The 18,678-nt window shown below is 38.3% G+C and overlaps 2 protein-coding genes across 10 annotated transcripts in view; both read right to left on the reverse strand.

Annotated features, from left to right (window-relative positions):
- The window catches only part of map4l (microtubule associated protein 4 like), a 45,617-nt gene extending 41,521 nt beyond the window's left edge, over positions 1-4,096 (reverse strand). For 8 of the 9 annotated variants that reach the window (XM_067453808.1, XM_067453800.1, XM_067453807.1 and 5 more), the window contains exon 1: positions 3,944-4,095. The gene's annotated coding sequence lies outside the window, so the exon portion shown is untranslated. Of the gene's footprint in view, positions 1-3,943 lie in introns of all 9 variants that reach the window. The other variant, XM_067453805.1, reaches the window with a different exon arrangement.
- A 1,118-nt stretch (positions 4,097-5,214) lies between these two features.
- kcnh2a (potassium voltage-gated channel, subfamily H (eag-related), member 2a) overlaps positions 5,215-18,678 on the reverse strand; it is a 48,044-nt gene continuing 34,580 nt past the window's right edge. Inside the window, exons 6-16 of the mRNA XM_067453809.1 lie at positions 14,117-14,539; positions 12,531-12,927; positions 11,826-12,025; positions 11,430-11,682; positions 10,575-10,768; positions 10,359-10,479; positions 10,023-10,277; positions 6,893-7,088; positions 6,604-6,796; positions 6,172-6,504; positions 5,215-6,098 (exon numbers count right to left, since the gene is read on the reverse strand). Of these exons, the coding sequence (XP_067309910.1) occupies positions 5,994-6,098; positions 6,172-6,504; positions 6,604-6,796; positions 6,893-7,088; positions 10,023-10,277; positions 10,359-10,479; positions 10,575-10,768; positions 11,430-11,682; positions 11,826-12,025; positions 12,531-12,927; positions 14,117-14,539 (2,670 nt within the window). The 3' untranslated portion in view covers positions 5,215-5,993. The remainder of the gene's footprint in view (positions 6,099-6,171; positions 6,505-6,603; positions 6,797-6,892; positions 7,089-10,022; positions 10,278-10,358; positions 10,480-10,574; positions 10,769-11,429; positions 11,683-11,825; positions 12,026-12,530; positions 12,928-14,116; positions 14,540-18,678) is intronic.

The following is an 18,678-nucleotide window of genomic DNA, read 5'->3' on the forward strand; positions in this document are numbered from 1 at the left end:
GAATAGCCTAAAAACATTCAGACAAGGTCAGACATCTTATATGTAAAAACAATGCCATAGTGCGGCTTTTTTTGTTATATTCACAATGGATGACAAAAACGCTAACTGTAAATGTATCATGTATCACAGATATGATGGTGATACACTTTTGAACAAAACAGAATTGTACTGTTAAAGGGTTAGTTCACCCAAAAATGTAAATTCTGTCATTAATTTACTCACCCTATTGTCGCTCGACACCCGTAAGACCTCCGTTCATCTTCGGAACACCAATGAAGATATTTTTGTTAAAATCTTAATGCTCAGAAAGGCTAAGGCTCTCTCAAGCCTCATAAAAGCTACTAAAGACATTGTTACAAAGTCCATCTCACTACAGTGGTTCTACAATCATTTTAAGAAGTGATGAGAATAGTTTTTGTGCACAAAAATAAAATAAAATGAAATAACGCCCTATAGTGATGGCCGATTTCAAAACCAAGCTTCATGAAGCTTCAGAGTTTAAAGAATCAGTGAATCGAATCAGTGGTTCAGATCACCAAAGTCACGTGATTCATTAAGCTCAGGGGCTTCAGGAAGACCTGTTTTGAAATCGGCCATCACTATATCAGTCGTTATTTTGTTTTGTTTTGTTGCGCACAAAAACTATTCTCGTCACTTCATAAAATTATTGTAGAACCACTGTAGTGAGATGGGCTTTGTAACGACGCCTTTAGTGCACTGTAAAAAAAAAAAAAAAAACAGGTCTCCAATTGAACATTTTCTAGTGACTGATCACATCTAAATTTTTCAGTTGGCCAAATTTAATTTCTGTGAATTAAATTGCATTAATTCACAGAAATTCAATTTGGCCAACTGAAAAATTTAGATGTGATCAGTCACTAGAAAATTTTCAGTTGAAGACATTTTTTTTTTTTAACAGTGTACCTTTTATGGGTCTTGAGAGAGGACCTTTTGAACTTATTGTAGCCAATGGAGGCCTTTCTGAGCCATCGGATTTCAACAAAAATAACTTCATTTGTGTTCCGAAGATGAACGGAGGTCTTACAGGTCTGGGACGGAATTAGGTTGCCGTGACATGACAGAATTTTCATTTTTGGGTGAACTAACCCTTTAAACTGTTTTTATAAGTTTAAATATTTTTACTGCACTGTTGAAAAACTGAAAATTCTGTCAAATTAAGTCTATAACCCTGCTGGGATATTGTCACATCTGTTTAAGCTGCTTTTTTGAGACATCCATTCAATGGGCAATATATTGCAATGCACAATAGTTTAGAGTAAGTGACTGTATATTATTTGTAGAGGCTTATGTAGCCCTCTCACCAGTAAATATGGCCTATTATGTCTAGGGGACCTTCCAAAAGACACTAACTTGGGGAGAGGCACATTTCTAAATTATTTAATTTCAGTTAAACACAAAACCCAGATCTTCAGATACCACTATAAGTGTCAGTTTAGTGTTTTAACAATTTAAATTGGAAGTAATTACAAACTGGTGTTCAACAGTTCACAACGTAAATCTATGATCTGTAAAAAAAAAAAATTACCTTACCACTTTTCCTTTCCTCCCCAGGAAACCACAAAAAAATATTTAATGAACAATAAACATTTGTTTATTAAACCGGAACTCTTTTGATTCTGTTTTTTTTCCTCAAATGGAAAATAATCCTTTCAAATGGAAATCTAAACAATGAAATCACAATTCACATCAAGTCCAGAAAATCACATTAAACCCCCCCAATGTAATGAGTTCTACCCAGCTGGGATTTTAGTTCAATCGTTGGCGCGCTACGTTGGAGCTCTTTGTAATTTGACACCACATTGAATACTCACAAATCCAGAGAAATGACAACTCGAGGAAATCGATCCGGGTCCAGAATAAGGAAACACATAGAAAGGAACAGCAGTAACCTGGAGCCATCCAGCGATGATAATAAAGATGTCCCAACGAACTCCATCCGCGAGTGAATCCCGATGTGCAGCACTTAACACAACACACACAACAGCTGTGCTCTCGCGCTGCGATCAGTCAATCTTCGATGCACGTTGCTCACTCACTTTAGATCCCTTTCCAGTTCGCTCCACTTTTCAAAGTACCATTAACTTCCTTCCCGAACATAATCTTGCGAATATTCAATGCCAATAGTTCTTTAACTGTTGTAATTCGTTAAACTCTGTCAACAAAACAAACTTCTTCTACGTTTTCAACACACTATATGCAAAGAAAGGGTTTTTTTTCCTCTTGCAATACGTTGTTTTCTAATTCTCATTCAACTTTTTACTATCTTTTTTTTTCTTTCCCCGAGCTCTCTATTTCCCCCACAAGCTCTCGAGTCCCCACGAGCTCTCTATTTTTTCTTCCTCATCCCGCCCCCTTGAACTTCAGGGGTCACCATCAGAACACTTCATTGGATAAACATATTTCCACTAAAATAAAAAAACACTTTGTGTGATGTTCTCCTACATTTCAACTGCAAGACTTTTCTTTAAACATTCAACAAATATGAATCACATTGAAAATTACTTAGAGAGATAGTTTCTTATTTCCAACAAAATGAATCCCCATTCCAACATTCAAATACTCATTCACATGAGCTAATGACTCTTTTTTTCCTTTTTATAAAACTCTTCTTTTCAACAAAGAAATAAACCTCCATAAAAAAAAAATATAAAAATAAATCCTTAATTTTGGAAGGGCTCTACACTTATAATTAAGAACAACATTCTCTTTTACTAGTGGATTTTCATATGCTCCCTGGGATTATTTACATGATGAAGCGTGATCACACCCACTATGAAAACATTTGCGGAATGACAACGACCTTTGTTGCATTGATCATGTTACATTTGAACATCTCCTGATATTAAAAAGCGAATTAATCTTTAAACATCAGTCCCCGTTTACCTGACACCACACTTTTACTGGCCTCGCCCATGCAAAAATAACTACAACAGACAAGAATACAAACCCAAGAGGGACACCTCCTTGTCCTTCACACCTGGTTTAACTGAATAAACACTACTGTGACATTTGTTCATGACCTGTATGCAAAGCAAATAAAAAACAGTCACAGTGCAAAGAACTGAATGTGCATTAAAGGAATAAGATTTAAGGGGGTGTGGTCAAAATGTTCCTCTATAGGCTAATGCAACCATTTGGAATATCAAAGGAGATAGTCATGTTTCATAACGCAAATTAACCTGTCCCACAATGCCTGGTATTCTTACATGACCCTCAATGGTCGGTTTTGGGTCGTCTGTTCCATTTCAATTGCATTTTACAGTATGACGCATGTCCATGAAGCATGTTGAAGAGATGCACTGCAGAGAGCCGAGCACGCGATGTACACGTTGCCAGTATGGATGAGAACAATGCGATGAGACGCGACAAACTAGAACGCGCCCATTATAATCAAAACCAGCTTCATTTATTATAACGGACTCGTTCTGGGTTGTCGCGTCGCTCGTTTGCAGTTTATATTGGGTTTAAAGCCTAGATCGCCCTTTATAAGGAACCTTTCACGATTTTCATCATTCCAAAAATGTTCACAATGTTAAAACAATATGTGGCACCACTGAAGTTATGTAACTGTAGTAGGCTAGCTTTCTATAGGTTTGCTGCGGAGGACACCTGTCCACAGCATCCAAACTGCGGCAGTGCCTAAACAAAGAAATCTCGGCAGGTCGACATATTTATGAACGTCTGGGAACGGGAGAGCGATGACGAGTCACGGGCACTCTGTATTTACATCGCATCATTATCTCGCGTGCATATAACAATAACTAACGCCTGTCATCCAGGGACTGCGACTGTATCACAATCCACGCGTGCACGCCGATTCGTTGTCAATTTCTGTCTTCGTTACGGTTAGGCTTTCTTAATGCACATATGCCTTGATCATATTCCGATATGAGCACTAATCACAATTCCAAGGTGCACTTACCCGTTGTTGTTGTTTTTAAAATTCAGTAGGCTACGCTGTAGTGTTGGACGATGTGCAGTCAGATCCGCCCTCTCGTACAGTGCGCCTCTGTGTTCGCAGAGTGACGCCCCGCCCCTTATCTCCCTTCGGCCAATCACAATTCAGGAGAACTGTACTCTGGTCTAGCACTGTGCTTCTCTTGGACTTGAGCATCCATCCTCCCGTTTCTTACATGCGTCCCCCAGTATTGATGGACAGCTAATGGATACAATGAGTATGTTGATGGCATATGAGAGGCAGGGATTTTCGCCAATCACTTACGTCAGCAGCAGCGCGCTGAATTTGGCAATGAATAGACCTTAATATTTTGCCATCAGAGCAGTTGACATTGTATAGAGAAACACCAGATTGACCAATGTGATGCATGATACCCTTGTAGTTTCCATGCAGGCCTTTAAGGGGAGTTTCATTTGAAACCCACTTGAATGTAACCTCATACATTTATGACACACTTACAAAAATAGGCTGCGAAAAGAGCTCCTCTATTTCCTCTATTGTGTTGTATATCCGGTTCTGGAACATGATTAGGGAGCGCAGTTGAAGCGTAATATAAAAATATAACAATATAAGCTTAGTGCAGGCCCTTTTTAAAGTGTGTGTGTTTCTCCTTCGGCTGGTTTCCCATTACACTGAACCTGTGTTTCCTTTTAAGAGCTGCACTTGAATAAACAGTTCAATGAATTGTCATTTCCCCTCTTATACTGGTCGATCTGTGTTTATTGTATAAATATGTTTCTATATTTGCAGCTAGGTGGGCCTCTTCTTGTCTGCTAAAGAGGGAAGGGTTTGTCTATGTTTTGGCTGAAATATATCCTATTATAATTTATATCAAGTTATTTGGGTTTGCAATACTCATATTTGATGGTGTAAATATATTTCAAAGGACAGTTTCAGTTAAGGTTGAGAACATAACCACATGTATGAGCAGAACCATTCACTTCATTTTTAGACACTCATCAACTTCCTGTTTTAATTTGGCAGTACAATGAGCCTGAGCATGGCTTGGACTTTCATTTCCACCTCTAGCTCTATTAATTGAATCCGCTGACATAGCCTAAATATGACAGCCTTGAAAATGCAGGTGACATTTGGAAAAAGAAAAATGTCCCCTTTGACACCAGAGAAACAAGGAAAAGACAACAATTTTCTTTCATTCAGCCAGATATGATATTTCTTACACTTCTATAGACTTGTGAGTTTTGTGAATTAATTTATTCAATGTGAATGTGATTACAAGTTCATAGGAGAAAAAAATGTGCACAATGATCAATTTATAGTAAAGCTAACAATAAATAGTCCTACTCAAGATTGCAATAAATTACGTTATATTACATTTGAACATTCCAATACTCTGTCTATATACCACATTTCCTATAAATATCTTTCTAGCACATTTATATATGGCTTACTACTGGATGTGTTTGGCATGAACCAGTGGTAACTGATTATATATGTTTTATGTATTACTAATTCCATTAGTGATATGGATTATATTCAAAATGGATTTTAAGTCATAATCTGTATAAATTTACATTTTGACCCTTTGGCCAAACTGATGGTTATACATTTAGAGTGATGGGAAAATCTGTTCAGTGGATATAAACATGCTTTCATGTAAATTACATGGATGTTAATCAGCAGGATTCACAAGTGTTCCCTGGATTCACACACTCTGAGGTACTTGAGCTACTAGAGATGAGCTTGGGGTTCTTCCACCTGAGATATAGTTTCCAAATGACCATTTAAATCATACTTTGATGGGCTTTCCCAGTCTTTTGCTACAGTATGTCCAAGACCATTTCTCTATACAAACAGACAATCATCAATTTAACACAAAACCGCAGTTAAAAAAACTGATATGCTAATACAAATCATTAGATTTACACCTTAAAATAACAAGTGAACACTTCCATCAAAGAAACCATTTTCACTGAGAGGCAGGTAAAAACAATGAGTGTCGTTAGACCAGCTAACACAAATGTACCAGACTACAAGGACATTAATGATGTCTCTATGTTAGACTTTCTGAGGTAATTAATATGAACCTGAAGAAGAGGGTCTTCAAAACATCCTGCCAACATATCCTGTGGTGGTCTGCATGTTTTCCAGTGAGATGCTGAAAAAAAGTTTCACTCTTAACACTTAGGATCAGAGCCATGTCTTTTTTGGATTGAGGAATCATCCTCTACCTGATGTTGCGCTGGCAATGACAGACGTCTTGAACACTCAGAGGACTCCAAATCTGACCTCGGTCCAGCCTGTGGATGGTGAACAGTTCCAATGCGCTCTGCATCCATAAAATCAGCCATGACTATTTGTTGGGGATCAGTGTGTGCTGTAAGATCACCAGGAGCGTTCCCTACATTGTGGCCCATGGTATGTGGCCCTCTCCCCATATAAGACCCAGAAGGAGCCTCAGAGGAGGGCTGTACGGAACAGTCCAGGAGCTGGAGCTCCATTGCACCCGCCAGACTTTCACTGGACTTTATGGGACTGTCAACATAGTCGTGGGGATCAAGTATCTGGGAAAATCAAATAGGATAAATTAATGGTTGGAGTTTGTAGCGCCTTGTTAGATTCAATACAAATTGATGACTGTAATGTGAAAGTTCATGAAATACCTCAGAGAGAATGGCTGGTGTTTCTGTCTCTAAAGGGTTGACAGGCTGGACCAGTTTCTGGCCTAGTTTGGGTGGTTTTGGAGATGCTTCTATAGGGGACGTCACAGAGCTGTAGGTTGGTGGAACCAGCACCATCTGCCTCTGAAGCAACTGCATTATGGCCCCAATGTCTTTTGACATGCGCTTCTCCAATCTTTAAAAAAAAAAAACAAGACAACAATCACAGCTCAAAACATGTATAAAAAGTAAAGAACATCAAGATAACAACAATACCGTAGTTTGATCTCACCGGTGGAGCTGTCTATGCATCATTTCGAGTCTGTTCTCTACCTCAGTGCAATGATGATGGGTGACATTGTGCAGGACGGTATTGGAGGGAACCGAAGATGACGGGAAAGACATGCTGTGGCTGGGTACTTCCTGGTACTGATGGCCACGACTGTCCCCCCAAAAGCTGAAGACGTTAGAGACCCCCGAAAGAGCTTCTAATTTAAAATAAGGGTCATGTAAAAATGATGCATTAACAGCAAGGGAAGATTTCACCCAAATATGAACATTCAGACATTATTTATGTTGTTCTAAACCCATAATAATTTCCTTCATTTCTGAAACACAAATGAAGATATTTTGAAGCTTTATCAGTTCTGAAGAACCCATCAATTTATGAACATACTTTTTATTTACATACAAAGTTTGATCAACACATTCATACAGCGCATCAAATATGCCAAACAGATGCTGGGCAATAAAGTTTATTCACACACGTAACACCATCACGTTTGAGCTTCTTGTTTACAATATTCAATAAGCTTTATGAGTGTTGTTTATAAGTAAATAATAGCCATTGAATCTATTCATTATATAATGCAATTCAGACAGTGCCTTGTGAAAGTAATTGTACCTCTTAATTTTTCCCAATTTTGTTATGTTGCAGCCTTATGTTAAACTGCTTTAAATCACATCAATCTACACTTCATCCACCATGATGACAAAGCAAAAAACTGATTTTTGATAACTACAAATTTATTAAAAAGGAAAAACTTATATAATTATATTTCATAAGTATTCATAGCATTAACTCAATACTTAGTTAAGTTAAAGCACCTTTGGCAGTGCCAGTGATTACAGCCTTTTTGGGTATGATGCAACACGTTTTGCACATCTGCATTTGGGGATTTTCTGTTATTCTTCTTAGATCCTCTCAAGTTCTGTCAGGTTGGATGGGGACTGTCGGTGGACAGACATTTTTAGGTTTCTCCAGAGACATTCGATTGGGTTCAAACCCAGACACTGGCTGGGCTACCTAAGGATATTCAAAGAGTTGTCCATAAGCCACTCTTGCATTGTCTTAGCATTGTGCTTATGTCACTGCACCTTTGAAAGGTGAACCACATGCCCTGTCCAAGGTTCTGAATTTTCCAGACTAGGTTTTCATTAAGACTATCTTTATTTTGCTGTGTTGAGCTGAGTCCCCTAGTGATTGAAGCTGATGACAAAACACCCCCACAGCATGATGCTGCTACCACTACACTTTACTGTTGGGATGGTATTGTGCAGGCGACGCAGTGCCTGGTTTCCTCATATGTGATTCTAGTAACTGAGGTTAATGAGACCAGACAATCTAGTTTCTCACAGTATGAGAGAGTCCTTTAGGTGATTTTGTGCAAATTCCAAGTGGGTTTTCATGTTTCTTCACAGGCTTGAGTCTGGCTACTCTTTCAAAAAGCCAAGGCTTTGTCCTTCAAGTTTCTCCCATATCCATAAATGATCATGGAGCTCAACTAGAGTGATTATCAGCTTCTTGGTCACTACTCTAACCAAGGATCAGGAGGCCAGTTCTACGAGTCCTGTTTGTTTCAAATGTCTTCCATTAAGGATTATAGAGGTTACATGATTCTGTGAACCTTTAATGCAGCAGAATATTTTTGTCTTTCCCAGAACTGTGCCATGAGACAATCCTGTCTCTGAGCTCTACAAGCAGATCTTTTGACCTCATGGCTTGGTTTATGCATGTTCAGTTTTTTTTCTCAGACCTTTTATTGGGAGATGTGTGCCTTTCCAATTCATACTCATTCAACTGAATTTGCCAAAGGTTAGCTCCACTCAAAGTGTAGTAACATCTACAAGTAAAATTGGAAGGCTGCCGAGCTAAATTACAAATGCCCCAGAAAAGAGTATGAATACTTATGCAATGTAATTATTTCCATTTTTTATTATTAATACATTTACAAAGTTATCAAAAATCTGTTTTTGCTTCGTCATTATGGAGAATGGAGTGTAGATTTATGTGGAAACATAAAATACAGAAAAAATTAAGAGGTGCAAATACATTCACTAGGCACATTTTTGGGGGAACATTGAAGGGACAGAAATTACTCAGGGTTCATTAAAACATCTTGATTTCTGTTTCGAAGATGAAGGGAAGTCTGATGGGTTTGGAACTAATTAAGGTTGAGTACATTTTATCTAACCCTTTAACGGTGTCATGAACTGGCTTTTTTCTTTTTTTATACTGTTGTCTGGGGTCAACTAAATACGTTCATGTGGTTTTTACATTCAAAAACATCATATCTAATAAGTAATAGGCTATTTTCTACACTGGTTTTGAGGCTGTCTTCTTAACGCTGGGTTTTGATGGGCGTGACGCACTGGAGACTTGGAAGTAAACGCCCACGGCTAGGATTGGATAAGATTTGCATATTTAATGAGCTTCAGCTCTGCTGTCATGCCCCTGTCAGTTCAGTTCACATAAGGGAGAGATTATTTAGAAAGCGGCAACTGCAACTTGTCTTTATCAAACAAACACAATGATTTATTTCTCATCCACCCGCGATTGTATTACATGGCCTGCACTCGCACGTTCAGTCGATATAAGTGCGAACCGCACGCTCACACACACACACACACACACACACACACACACACACACACACACACACACACACACACACACACACACACACACACACACACACACACACACACACACACACACACACACACACACACACAGACACAATGCGCGCACCCAGATCAAGAAAGAATTTCTGCTGACAAGCCCCGGGACTAGTACTATTACAAATAAAAAAGACATTTTGAAGCTGAAGCTCACGATCGTTTACTGGGCCTGGTGTCTATAAAAGCTTTTCTTTGACTAACAAGGACATTTTCAGCTCTGAAACTTACAGGATTATCTTATATTATCATGACCTTTTATATATCAAAAGCTCAAGGGAAAGTTGATTTCTCAGTTCAACCCCCCTTTTAAGTGAAATTTATTTCCATTATCTTTCTAGTCCACTTTTCTCAGCTAGGCAAGCTAATACATAATCCTTATATAATACACCTATTGTGAATTCGACAGTAAGCCAGATACAACAGAAAAGAAATTGAGTTAGTTTGCATTATCAGAATCCTACCTGACAGCATGTTGAAAGAGTTACTGGTGTTGAGGTTCTTGTCCCTATTAGCATTGCTGACACTAGTAATATGGCTCCGAGAGCAGTCCACTTTGGTAGTGGGCCGTCTAGTCTCTTCCTCTTCATCACTGCTGGAATGGAAAGCAAAAATGTCTGGCTCCCTATGAGCAGCTTGTCTGTCCTCGTGCTGTCTGCTTGGATTCTGTGTTTGAAGAGTCATCTTATTGAGTTTGTCTTCCGTCCACTCTGTATCTGCTAGTAAGAGAATATCGCAATAGTAATAAAATCCAAGTATCTGGAAGAATCTAAAAACTAGCACTCAACGTTAGCTCTTACCTTGTGGGATGGAGTTTCTTTTGGAATGAAAAAACAGCTTTGTTCTTCGTGTGTGATGGTCAAGACAGCCATGGTCAGAATCATCAGGGTCGCTGCTTGTTGATCCAGCTTTAGTGTTAGTCTGTTGAGGAGATATATATTTTTTAAAGCACACTCATTCAGCCATGTACATTCATGTAAACCTATTATCAAGTTCTAAAGACATGTGCAACATACATCTCTTAAGTTGAAGGTGATCTCCAAGTTGCTCCAGAAGTAGTCTGAGAACTCTGGATACATGTCCAAGACCTCCAGTACATCTTCTCTGTGGATTTTGTGCAGGTCACAGTATGTCAGTGCTCTCACATCAGAGCTTGACTTTCCAGGACGCCCATATAAGTTAATGGGCTCTCCGAATATATCATTTTTGCCTGAGGATAAGCAAAGGGAAGCAATATTGACCATAAGCTTTAAAAGAACAAAGAACGCTCAAAATGTTATTCAACGAACCTGAAAATTCATATAAGCATACAACCACAAAAATTCTCACTATTTGTTTCCATATAAACAGTAAGAGTGGAATGCTAGTATGTGGTATGCTATTTCAAATCTCTTAAACAAAAAATATATATATATATATATATATTTTGCATCAACAACAGATAGTGCTGCATAGCATTAAAAGAAACATAACAGGAAAAACAAGCAACATGCCCACAAGGTGGCGCTACAAGACAACAGCTTTCTCTTTCTCAATTCTCAGCAGGAGTACTCTGTCTCTGAATAAAAATATATATAATATTGCTTCTCAAGTTTATACATCTAAAAGTACTTTAATGAAGGGTAAAAAAAGATAGTGTCAATGTAATATAAAGTATATACTTTCCATACATTCACAATAGCTATTAAATGGGACTTTAAAGATGAATTTATATATATATATATATATATATATATATATATATATATATATATATATATATATATATATATATATATACCCACAGAATAAAAAATTAGGAAAGCCCAAGACATATGCATATGATCACAATGAGATGGTCGGTTTTTGTGACCCAAACTCTCTTCCTTTACCTAAAATGGCCACTACCACATCTCCCTTTAAGATCTCAATGGAGCCACGAGAAATGAAGTACAGTGCTGAGATCACATCACCAGCATGGACCAAGGTGTCTCCTGGTGGGGCGTGTGTGGTCTTGAACTTCATAGCCAAAGCACGTAAGCATCCTTTAGTGGAACCCTTGAAAGCTTTACAGTTCTGCAGCAATGTACGATTCAGATGCAAACAGATGTCTGCCTGTAAGCACTCTGGGAACCCCTTCAGCACCTGTAATGAGATAAAACAGGTTAATGTGATAAATGATACTGCTTAATGTGCCATGTCATGCGTGTATGTGCTAAAAAAGAAAGAGTGGGAAAAAATAGAGTATGCCCAGCCCAGGTGTTCACAAGGTATTCTATATGACTCACAGCATTCATGTCAATGCCATTAGTGTAGGACCAAGCATGCTGAAAGTACTCCTCCAGCCTTTGCCTGAGTGGGTTGGGGATCTGGTGGAAACGGATAAATTCCCGAACCCGCAGCATTTGAGTGTGATAACGTGCAGTGCCAGAATACAGCCTCTGGATGATGGCTGACACATTTCCAAATATGCTAGCATACATCAGCGCTGTAAAGAAAAAATAAAACAACATTTTCTTTCAGTGCAAAGTTTTTAATTCCACTCAGATTTATCAACGATTAATATTTATCCACTTAATCTTCAAAATTCCCCCAAACTGTCCCCCCAAATGCAATTATCTTATCTTATCTTATCTTATCTTATCTTATCTTATCTTATCTTATCTTATCTTATCTTATCTTATCTTATCTTATCTTATCTTATCTTATCTTATATTATATTATATTATTCAAAAGATTGGGCTCAGTAATATATAATGGGAAAAAATACTTTGTATTTAGAAAGGGTGCATTTTTATGTAAATTGAAAGACATTTATAATGTTAAAAAGATTTCTATTTTAAATAAGTGCTGTTTTTTTAACTTTCAATTTATCTCAGTTTCCTCAACAAAAAAAAAACATGCAGATTGTTTTCGAGTTCTCAACAAAAAAAAGATCCAGTCATAGCGGTTGAAGCTGTAAATAATACTAACCTCCAATAATAAACACTAACCTCCAATAAGCATGACACAGATAGAAAAGATCTTCTCAGAATTGGTGTTTGGGGAGACGTTTCCAAAGCCCACGCTGGTGAGGCTACTGAAGGTGAAGTAGAGGGCAGTGACATATTTATCTTTAATTGTGGGTCCTGAGCCAGGTATCGTCTCATTATACGGCTTCCCCAGCTGATCCCCCAAAGAATCAAGCCAGCCGATCCGAGATTGGCTGCTCCTCTCCACGTTCCCAATAGCATACCAGATGCAGGCCAGCCAGTGGGCGATAAGGGCAAAGGTGCACATGAGGAGAAAAAGCACCGCAGCTCCATACTCAGAGTAGCGATCTAGTTTACGTGCCACGCGCACCAATCGCAGCAGCCGAGCAGTCTTCAGTAAACCAATCAGAGTCGTTGTCTGCCAATACATTAAAACAAAAGGGTTATAAGAAGGCGGTTAGCAGCTACGACAGAATATTAAAGTCACCATAAATTATAAATTCGCAATTCGTATTTTTTTATGGAATACAGCAGTATTTATTATGAATGATTTATCCATGCACTGCACATCATTGTTTTTTTTTTAATTCATGTGTCCTTGTCATCTTCAGTAAAAATAACTTCCCATCCCTCTTGCACCGTCCCTATTCTCTGTTGACGTGTTTACTGGCACGAGGGTGGGACAACCTGTTACTCACATGACAATTCTCAGTGGACAAATTCAAGTGCCGCCCTACATTTTTCTTGTTCGAGAAGCTGTTTCAATGTTGATATACACCGATCAGGAATAACATTATGACCTAATTTTGTGTTGGTCCCCCTTTTGATGCCAAATCAGCCCTGACCCATCAAGGAATGGACTCCACTAGACCCCAAAAGGTGTACTGTGGTATCTGGCACCAAGATGTTAGCAGCAGTTCCGTTAAGTCCTGTAAGTTGAGAGGTGGAGACTTCCATGGATCGGACTTGTTTGTTCAGCACATCCCACAGATGCTTGATTGGATTGAGATCTGGGGAATTTGGAGGCCAAGTCAACACCTCAAAATCATTGTTAAACCATTTTTGCTTTGTGGCAGGGCACATTATCCTGCTCAAAGAGGACACAGCCACCAGGGAATACTGTTTCCATGAAAGGGAGTACATGGTCTGCAACAATGCTTAGGTAGGTGGTACATGTCAAAGTAACAGGACCCAAGGTTTCCCAGCATCAAAGCATCACACTGCCTCTTACCATAGTGCATCCTGGTGCCATGTGTTCCCAGGTAAACGGTGCACATGCACAGGGCCACGTAATGACAGGGGTCAGCATGGGCACCCTGACTGGTCTACGGCTATGGAGCCCCTCTGACATCACAATTCGGCCCTTGCCAAACTCGCTCAAATCTTTATGCTTGCCCATTTGTCCTGCTTCTAACAACACCTTTGAAGACAAAAGGTTCGCTTGCTGCCTAATATATCCCACCCACTAACAGGTGCCGTGATGAAGAGATAATTAGTGTTATTCACGTCACCTGATCAGTGTATGTCACAATAGGGAAGTAAAAGACCATCGCAACTTTTGTTTCATGCCAACTTTAAAAGTCAAAATTACCCATAAGCTCACTCACCTCCTCTCCAGAGCGATAAATGAGCAAGTCGAAGGGAATGGCAGCCACCATGTCAATGAGGAACCAGCCTTTAAAATAGTGGACGGCTATCCGTCCGGGCTGACTGACCACTTCGTCGTTGCTGTTTACATAGGTTGTGCGAAAGTTAATCACAATGTCCACTACGAACATGATATCCACAATGAGGTCCACCACGTTGAGTGGACTGCAGGAGTAACCACATTGCTGCATGGCGGCCTCTTCCTCGTCGCTGAGCAGGAATGAAGCCGAATAAGGTGTGAAGATCGCCGTATAGATGACCAGCAGCAAGATGACCCAGTCCCAGACTGCCTTGAAGGGGCTGTAGTGTAAGATGGTCCATTTGTGGATACGGGGAGCCTGCAGCTTATACTCAGGAAGGACATCAGCACCCAGAGACAACACCTGAGGAAGAATATACTTCACAATGAGAAGTTTTTTCAGATTATGAGATGAAATATGACTGTTCGATGTCATAAGACCTCATTACATATATTAAAGCACCTGCTGCTGAACATCTGCAGGCAGCAAAACAACTTTTACACAATGACATTATCAACTTGTTTTTAATGGTGTCCTGCTCCTAAGAATGAAAAAAAAGATTCAATCAAATCAAGTTTTTTTTAATCATAAGTGACAGTAAAGATTTACATTACAAAAAAAACTTTTTAAAATAAACCCTGTTGTTTTGAACTTAATACTCCCATCAAAGAATCCTCAAAAAATATCACCTTTTACTCCAAAATATTAAGTAGCACAACTGTTCCTTGAGCAGCAAATCAGTATGTGACAATGTATGTGACCCGAAAAGTAATGACAATGAAATTAAAATGGAAAATAGTTATAACATTTTACAAGATTAATGTTTTTACTCTATTTTTGATTAAATAAATATTTGCTATCAAATTGTTTAGCATAGTAGACTTCTTTCAAAACATTAAATCATAGTGATCGAAAATTTTAAACGCTATAGTGAACAATTATATGAATACTATATGAAGTCTGATTCAGATATAATACAATCATAAATCACACATAATTGGTTGGTTCCAATTTACGCTTCATGACTACTTAAAAAATAAGGCTTTTTATAAATTCTACTTTAACAACTGTTGCTGTCAGCCTTTTTCAAGTAGTTTTTGCTGTTTCCAGATTTTATTGCAATAATAATTTTATTTTATTTGCAATAATAAAAACCCATAACCCTTCATATAAATGTTTTGTCCTCGTATAAATACTATCCAGCTAATTTATACCACTTCATGAGCGCTTATTCCTAGGAGGTGGTCTGTAAAGCTTTCCTGAGTTATCAACAACATCAACTGGAGGTTTTATAGACTAGCCAGTTTAACCAAAACATGTTTGGTCCATTCTCATTAAACTGTATAAACCTTTTACAAAACTCGCTGTAGGGCAGAAATATTATCACATGTTCCATACAGCAACTGAGTGGGCCGTAACTCAGTGTGGGTGAAGTAATGAAGCCATGTTTAGTCTCTGAGATATCCACTGAGTACACATCACTGCAGGGAGAACATTAATGCTTCACACTTGTAAACACCCGCTGGGCAGCAAACTTCATCTCATTATTTTTTCCAAACCCCTAAAGAAGTGACCAGTCATTTGCTCAACGCTCCAGTAAGAGTTTTAAATATTCTTATTTGTAATCAACTGTATTAATTATTCTGATAAACACAACACACATATTATTCACTACATAACTATAATCAGCCATTATTTATAGCTCAGGTACAAATATTTGTGCATATGTACATTATGATTTATTAAAAATAAATATTAGTTTAAAAGATTTCTTGTTTTAATACAGCCTTGAATTTAGGAAACTCAACCAACCGAACCAAAGGCCAGTGATGCAGAATCATAAATCATTTATGCTAATCTAATACTTCTCTTGCTTATTATACCATTAGAATGCAGATATTTGCAACTGACTGAAAAACAGATCTTCAAGACTACATTTGTTTTTTGGAAATTAAAGTCAAATAACGCCTGCAGTAAACAGCTAATAAAATCAAAATCTCAGTTAGCTTCCAGATTAATTATGTTTAATTCATGCATCTATTTTTGTAACTAGGTCTCTGGCCGCTCTTACCTCTCGGCTCTCTTGGTCAAGAATGGGACTTTTCTTGTCCCAAAAGCGGAGGCTCTGGGAGCCTTGTTTGCAAGGCATGTGTATCTGAAATGAAGGCTGAGGCTGAACATGAGAACCGGACTGGAAGAGGTTGTTCAGTGGCTTCAGCACTACGGTCAGAATAATGATCCACAAATAATCTTCTGACTGCCTCTGCTCAATGGCAGAATCCATGACTCCTCTAGCAACACAGGAGCTGATCTCCTCGGATCCAGGACCCGTCCACCCCCAATTCCTAATTCTCTCTTCTTCTTTTCTGCTGACTTCTGCTCTTCTGGCCTTGTCCGTTTAGTAGGGGTTCTCATGGTTCTTGCAGTCCATCTCCTCCTATGCTTTGTACAACTGCTCTACACCATTTAGCAAAAATGTTTTGATGTAAAGCCATTTTTAAGACTGAAAGACCTTTTTGTGCTACTGCACTTATGCAGATGCAGAATGCCTTCCAGTCACATAAACATGCATATATACAGAGAGAGAGAGAGAGAGAGAGAGAGAGAGAGAGAGAGAGAGAGAGAGAGAGAGAGAGAGAGAGAGAGAGAGAGAGAGAGAGAGAGAGAGAGAGAGAGAGAGAGAGAGAGACTGAACACTTAAAGAGGGCACACCAAATTCAAACACTATTTGGTGATTTTATAAGATTCTTATTCTTGTTTTTAATAAAAAAAGAATAGCTAGAGAGATCTTTTATTAGCATCTAAATTGAGTATTTTATTATAATGTTTTTGATATAATAAAATATTTTTGAGTCATATTTGGTTGAGAACCACTGATTCTGAAGTATGTTTACACATACAGCTCATATCTTGGCAGATTTGTTACTGACTTACAAAAAAGTGAAGAAATACAATCTACTTGCAAGTCCAAAGTAAAAATATTTGTGCTGACAACTAACTGGGCAGTGGAGCTGTAGTTCCCAGCATGCTTTTACAGGGGACTGTGTTAGGAGAGTAAATATAGGGATTAAAATATTATTTTATGTGTTTTTCAGTAAAGGGAAAGATGTTGTTAGTTTATGTTAGTGTTTAATGTTATGTTGGACATTGAAGAGTTTCTGTAATTCTGTGGTAACATTATGCAGAAGAGTGCCTGTGTTAGGCTGTGGGCACTTATACACAAAATCATTAGATGGAATTCCTGCTCTCAATTAAATTTGAGTTTGTCCAATGGGTTATTTTTGCGTTTTATTTCTAAAAGTATGATTTGTTGTTATATATATATCAAATTAAATTGATAAATGTGTTCACCTTACATAATAAACTTTTATAAATGTAACATAACATTATTAAGTAAACTGCACATATAAATATTATGTAACAGTGACAAATTCAAATGGTTTGTATTTATTTAAAGAAATTGTCAGCTTTACTTGAATTTCTTTAGTTCATATAAATAAACTGTTATTTGTAAAAATTGCTCAATATAGTTGTGTGCAACCCCTTGACACATCTTTTTAAAGTATATGAGTGCACGTATTTTACGAGGTGGCTAATTTGTTCAAATTCATACGAATTGTCCAGACAACTGTGGTGGTTAGAATTAGGGGCAGGGATAGGGGGTGGTCCTTCCTGGTTATGCTTTTTTAAAAATATTACAAATTTGTATGAGTAAGGTCGTATGAGTGTGGTCATATGAGTGAGGTCGACGTACGAATTAGCCACCTCGTAAAATACGTATGAATTGCCGCGAGATCGGGTTGGCTAGTCTCGAATGGCAATAGTAGTGCAATACTAAAGAAAAAGGTCTATTGTAAGCAAAAACGAAAATGTGTGCTTTCTTCTCTTCTCTCTGAAGATCTCCTGTTATACTTTTCTTCAAAGATGCTTATTATATCTCATCTCTAGTAAAATGCTTCAAAATTTTCTAGCTAGATTTATTAATATCCAGACTGTAGGAGGAGATTACTTTGAGACCTTTAGTCAATACTTCAGTTCTCTTGATGATGAACCCACTGAAATGTTCATCCACATTAGTAAATTTATATCACCTCGGATTATAAATCACATCAAAATCCTCCCGTGTTCCTCAACTCAAGGCCTGATTCACCCTCAGTGCTGATTAATCAGCATCAACTCACATGACATTACAAGGCTGCTGCTGGGTCTATGCATTTATAAATGAGCCAACATTAGATTTCAAATCATGTTTATTCACCCATGTCACCCAGAATTGGTGATAAACATAGTTGGCTCCTGTGGCATGGCTACACTGTCCTTGTGAATTAGCTGTGAGTTTGTTTGGGGTGAAGGGGTGGGTGGGGGAGAACATGTCAGTCCAAGGCCAGTACCACAGCAGGGGTAGGAAAGAGAGAGGACATGAGGGTGAAGGAACCAGCCCTGGGACTGAAAATAGCCTTCTGGGACGGAACTGCAATGAAGCTCCAACACACTATAACACC

Source organism: Pseudorasbora parva, chromosome 9, assembly GCF_024679245.1.
Source record: "Pseudorasbora parva isolate DD20220531a chromosome 9, ASM2467924v1, whole genome shotgun sequence".
Taxonomy (NCBI): domain Eukaryota; kingdom Metazoa; phylum Chordata; class Actinopteri; order Cypriniformes; family Gobionidae; genus Pseudorasbora; species Pseudorasbora parva.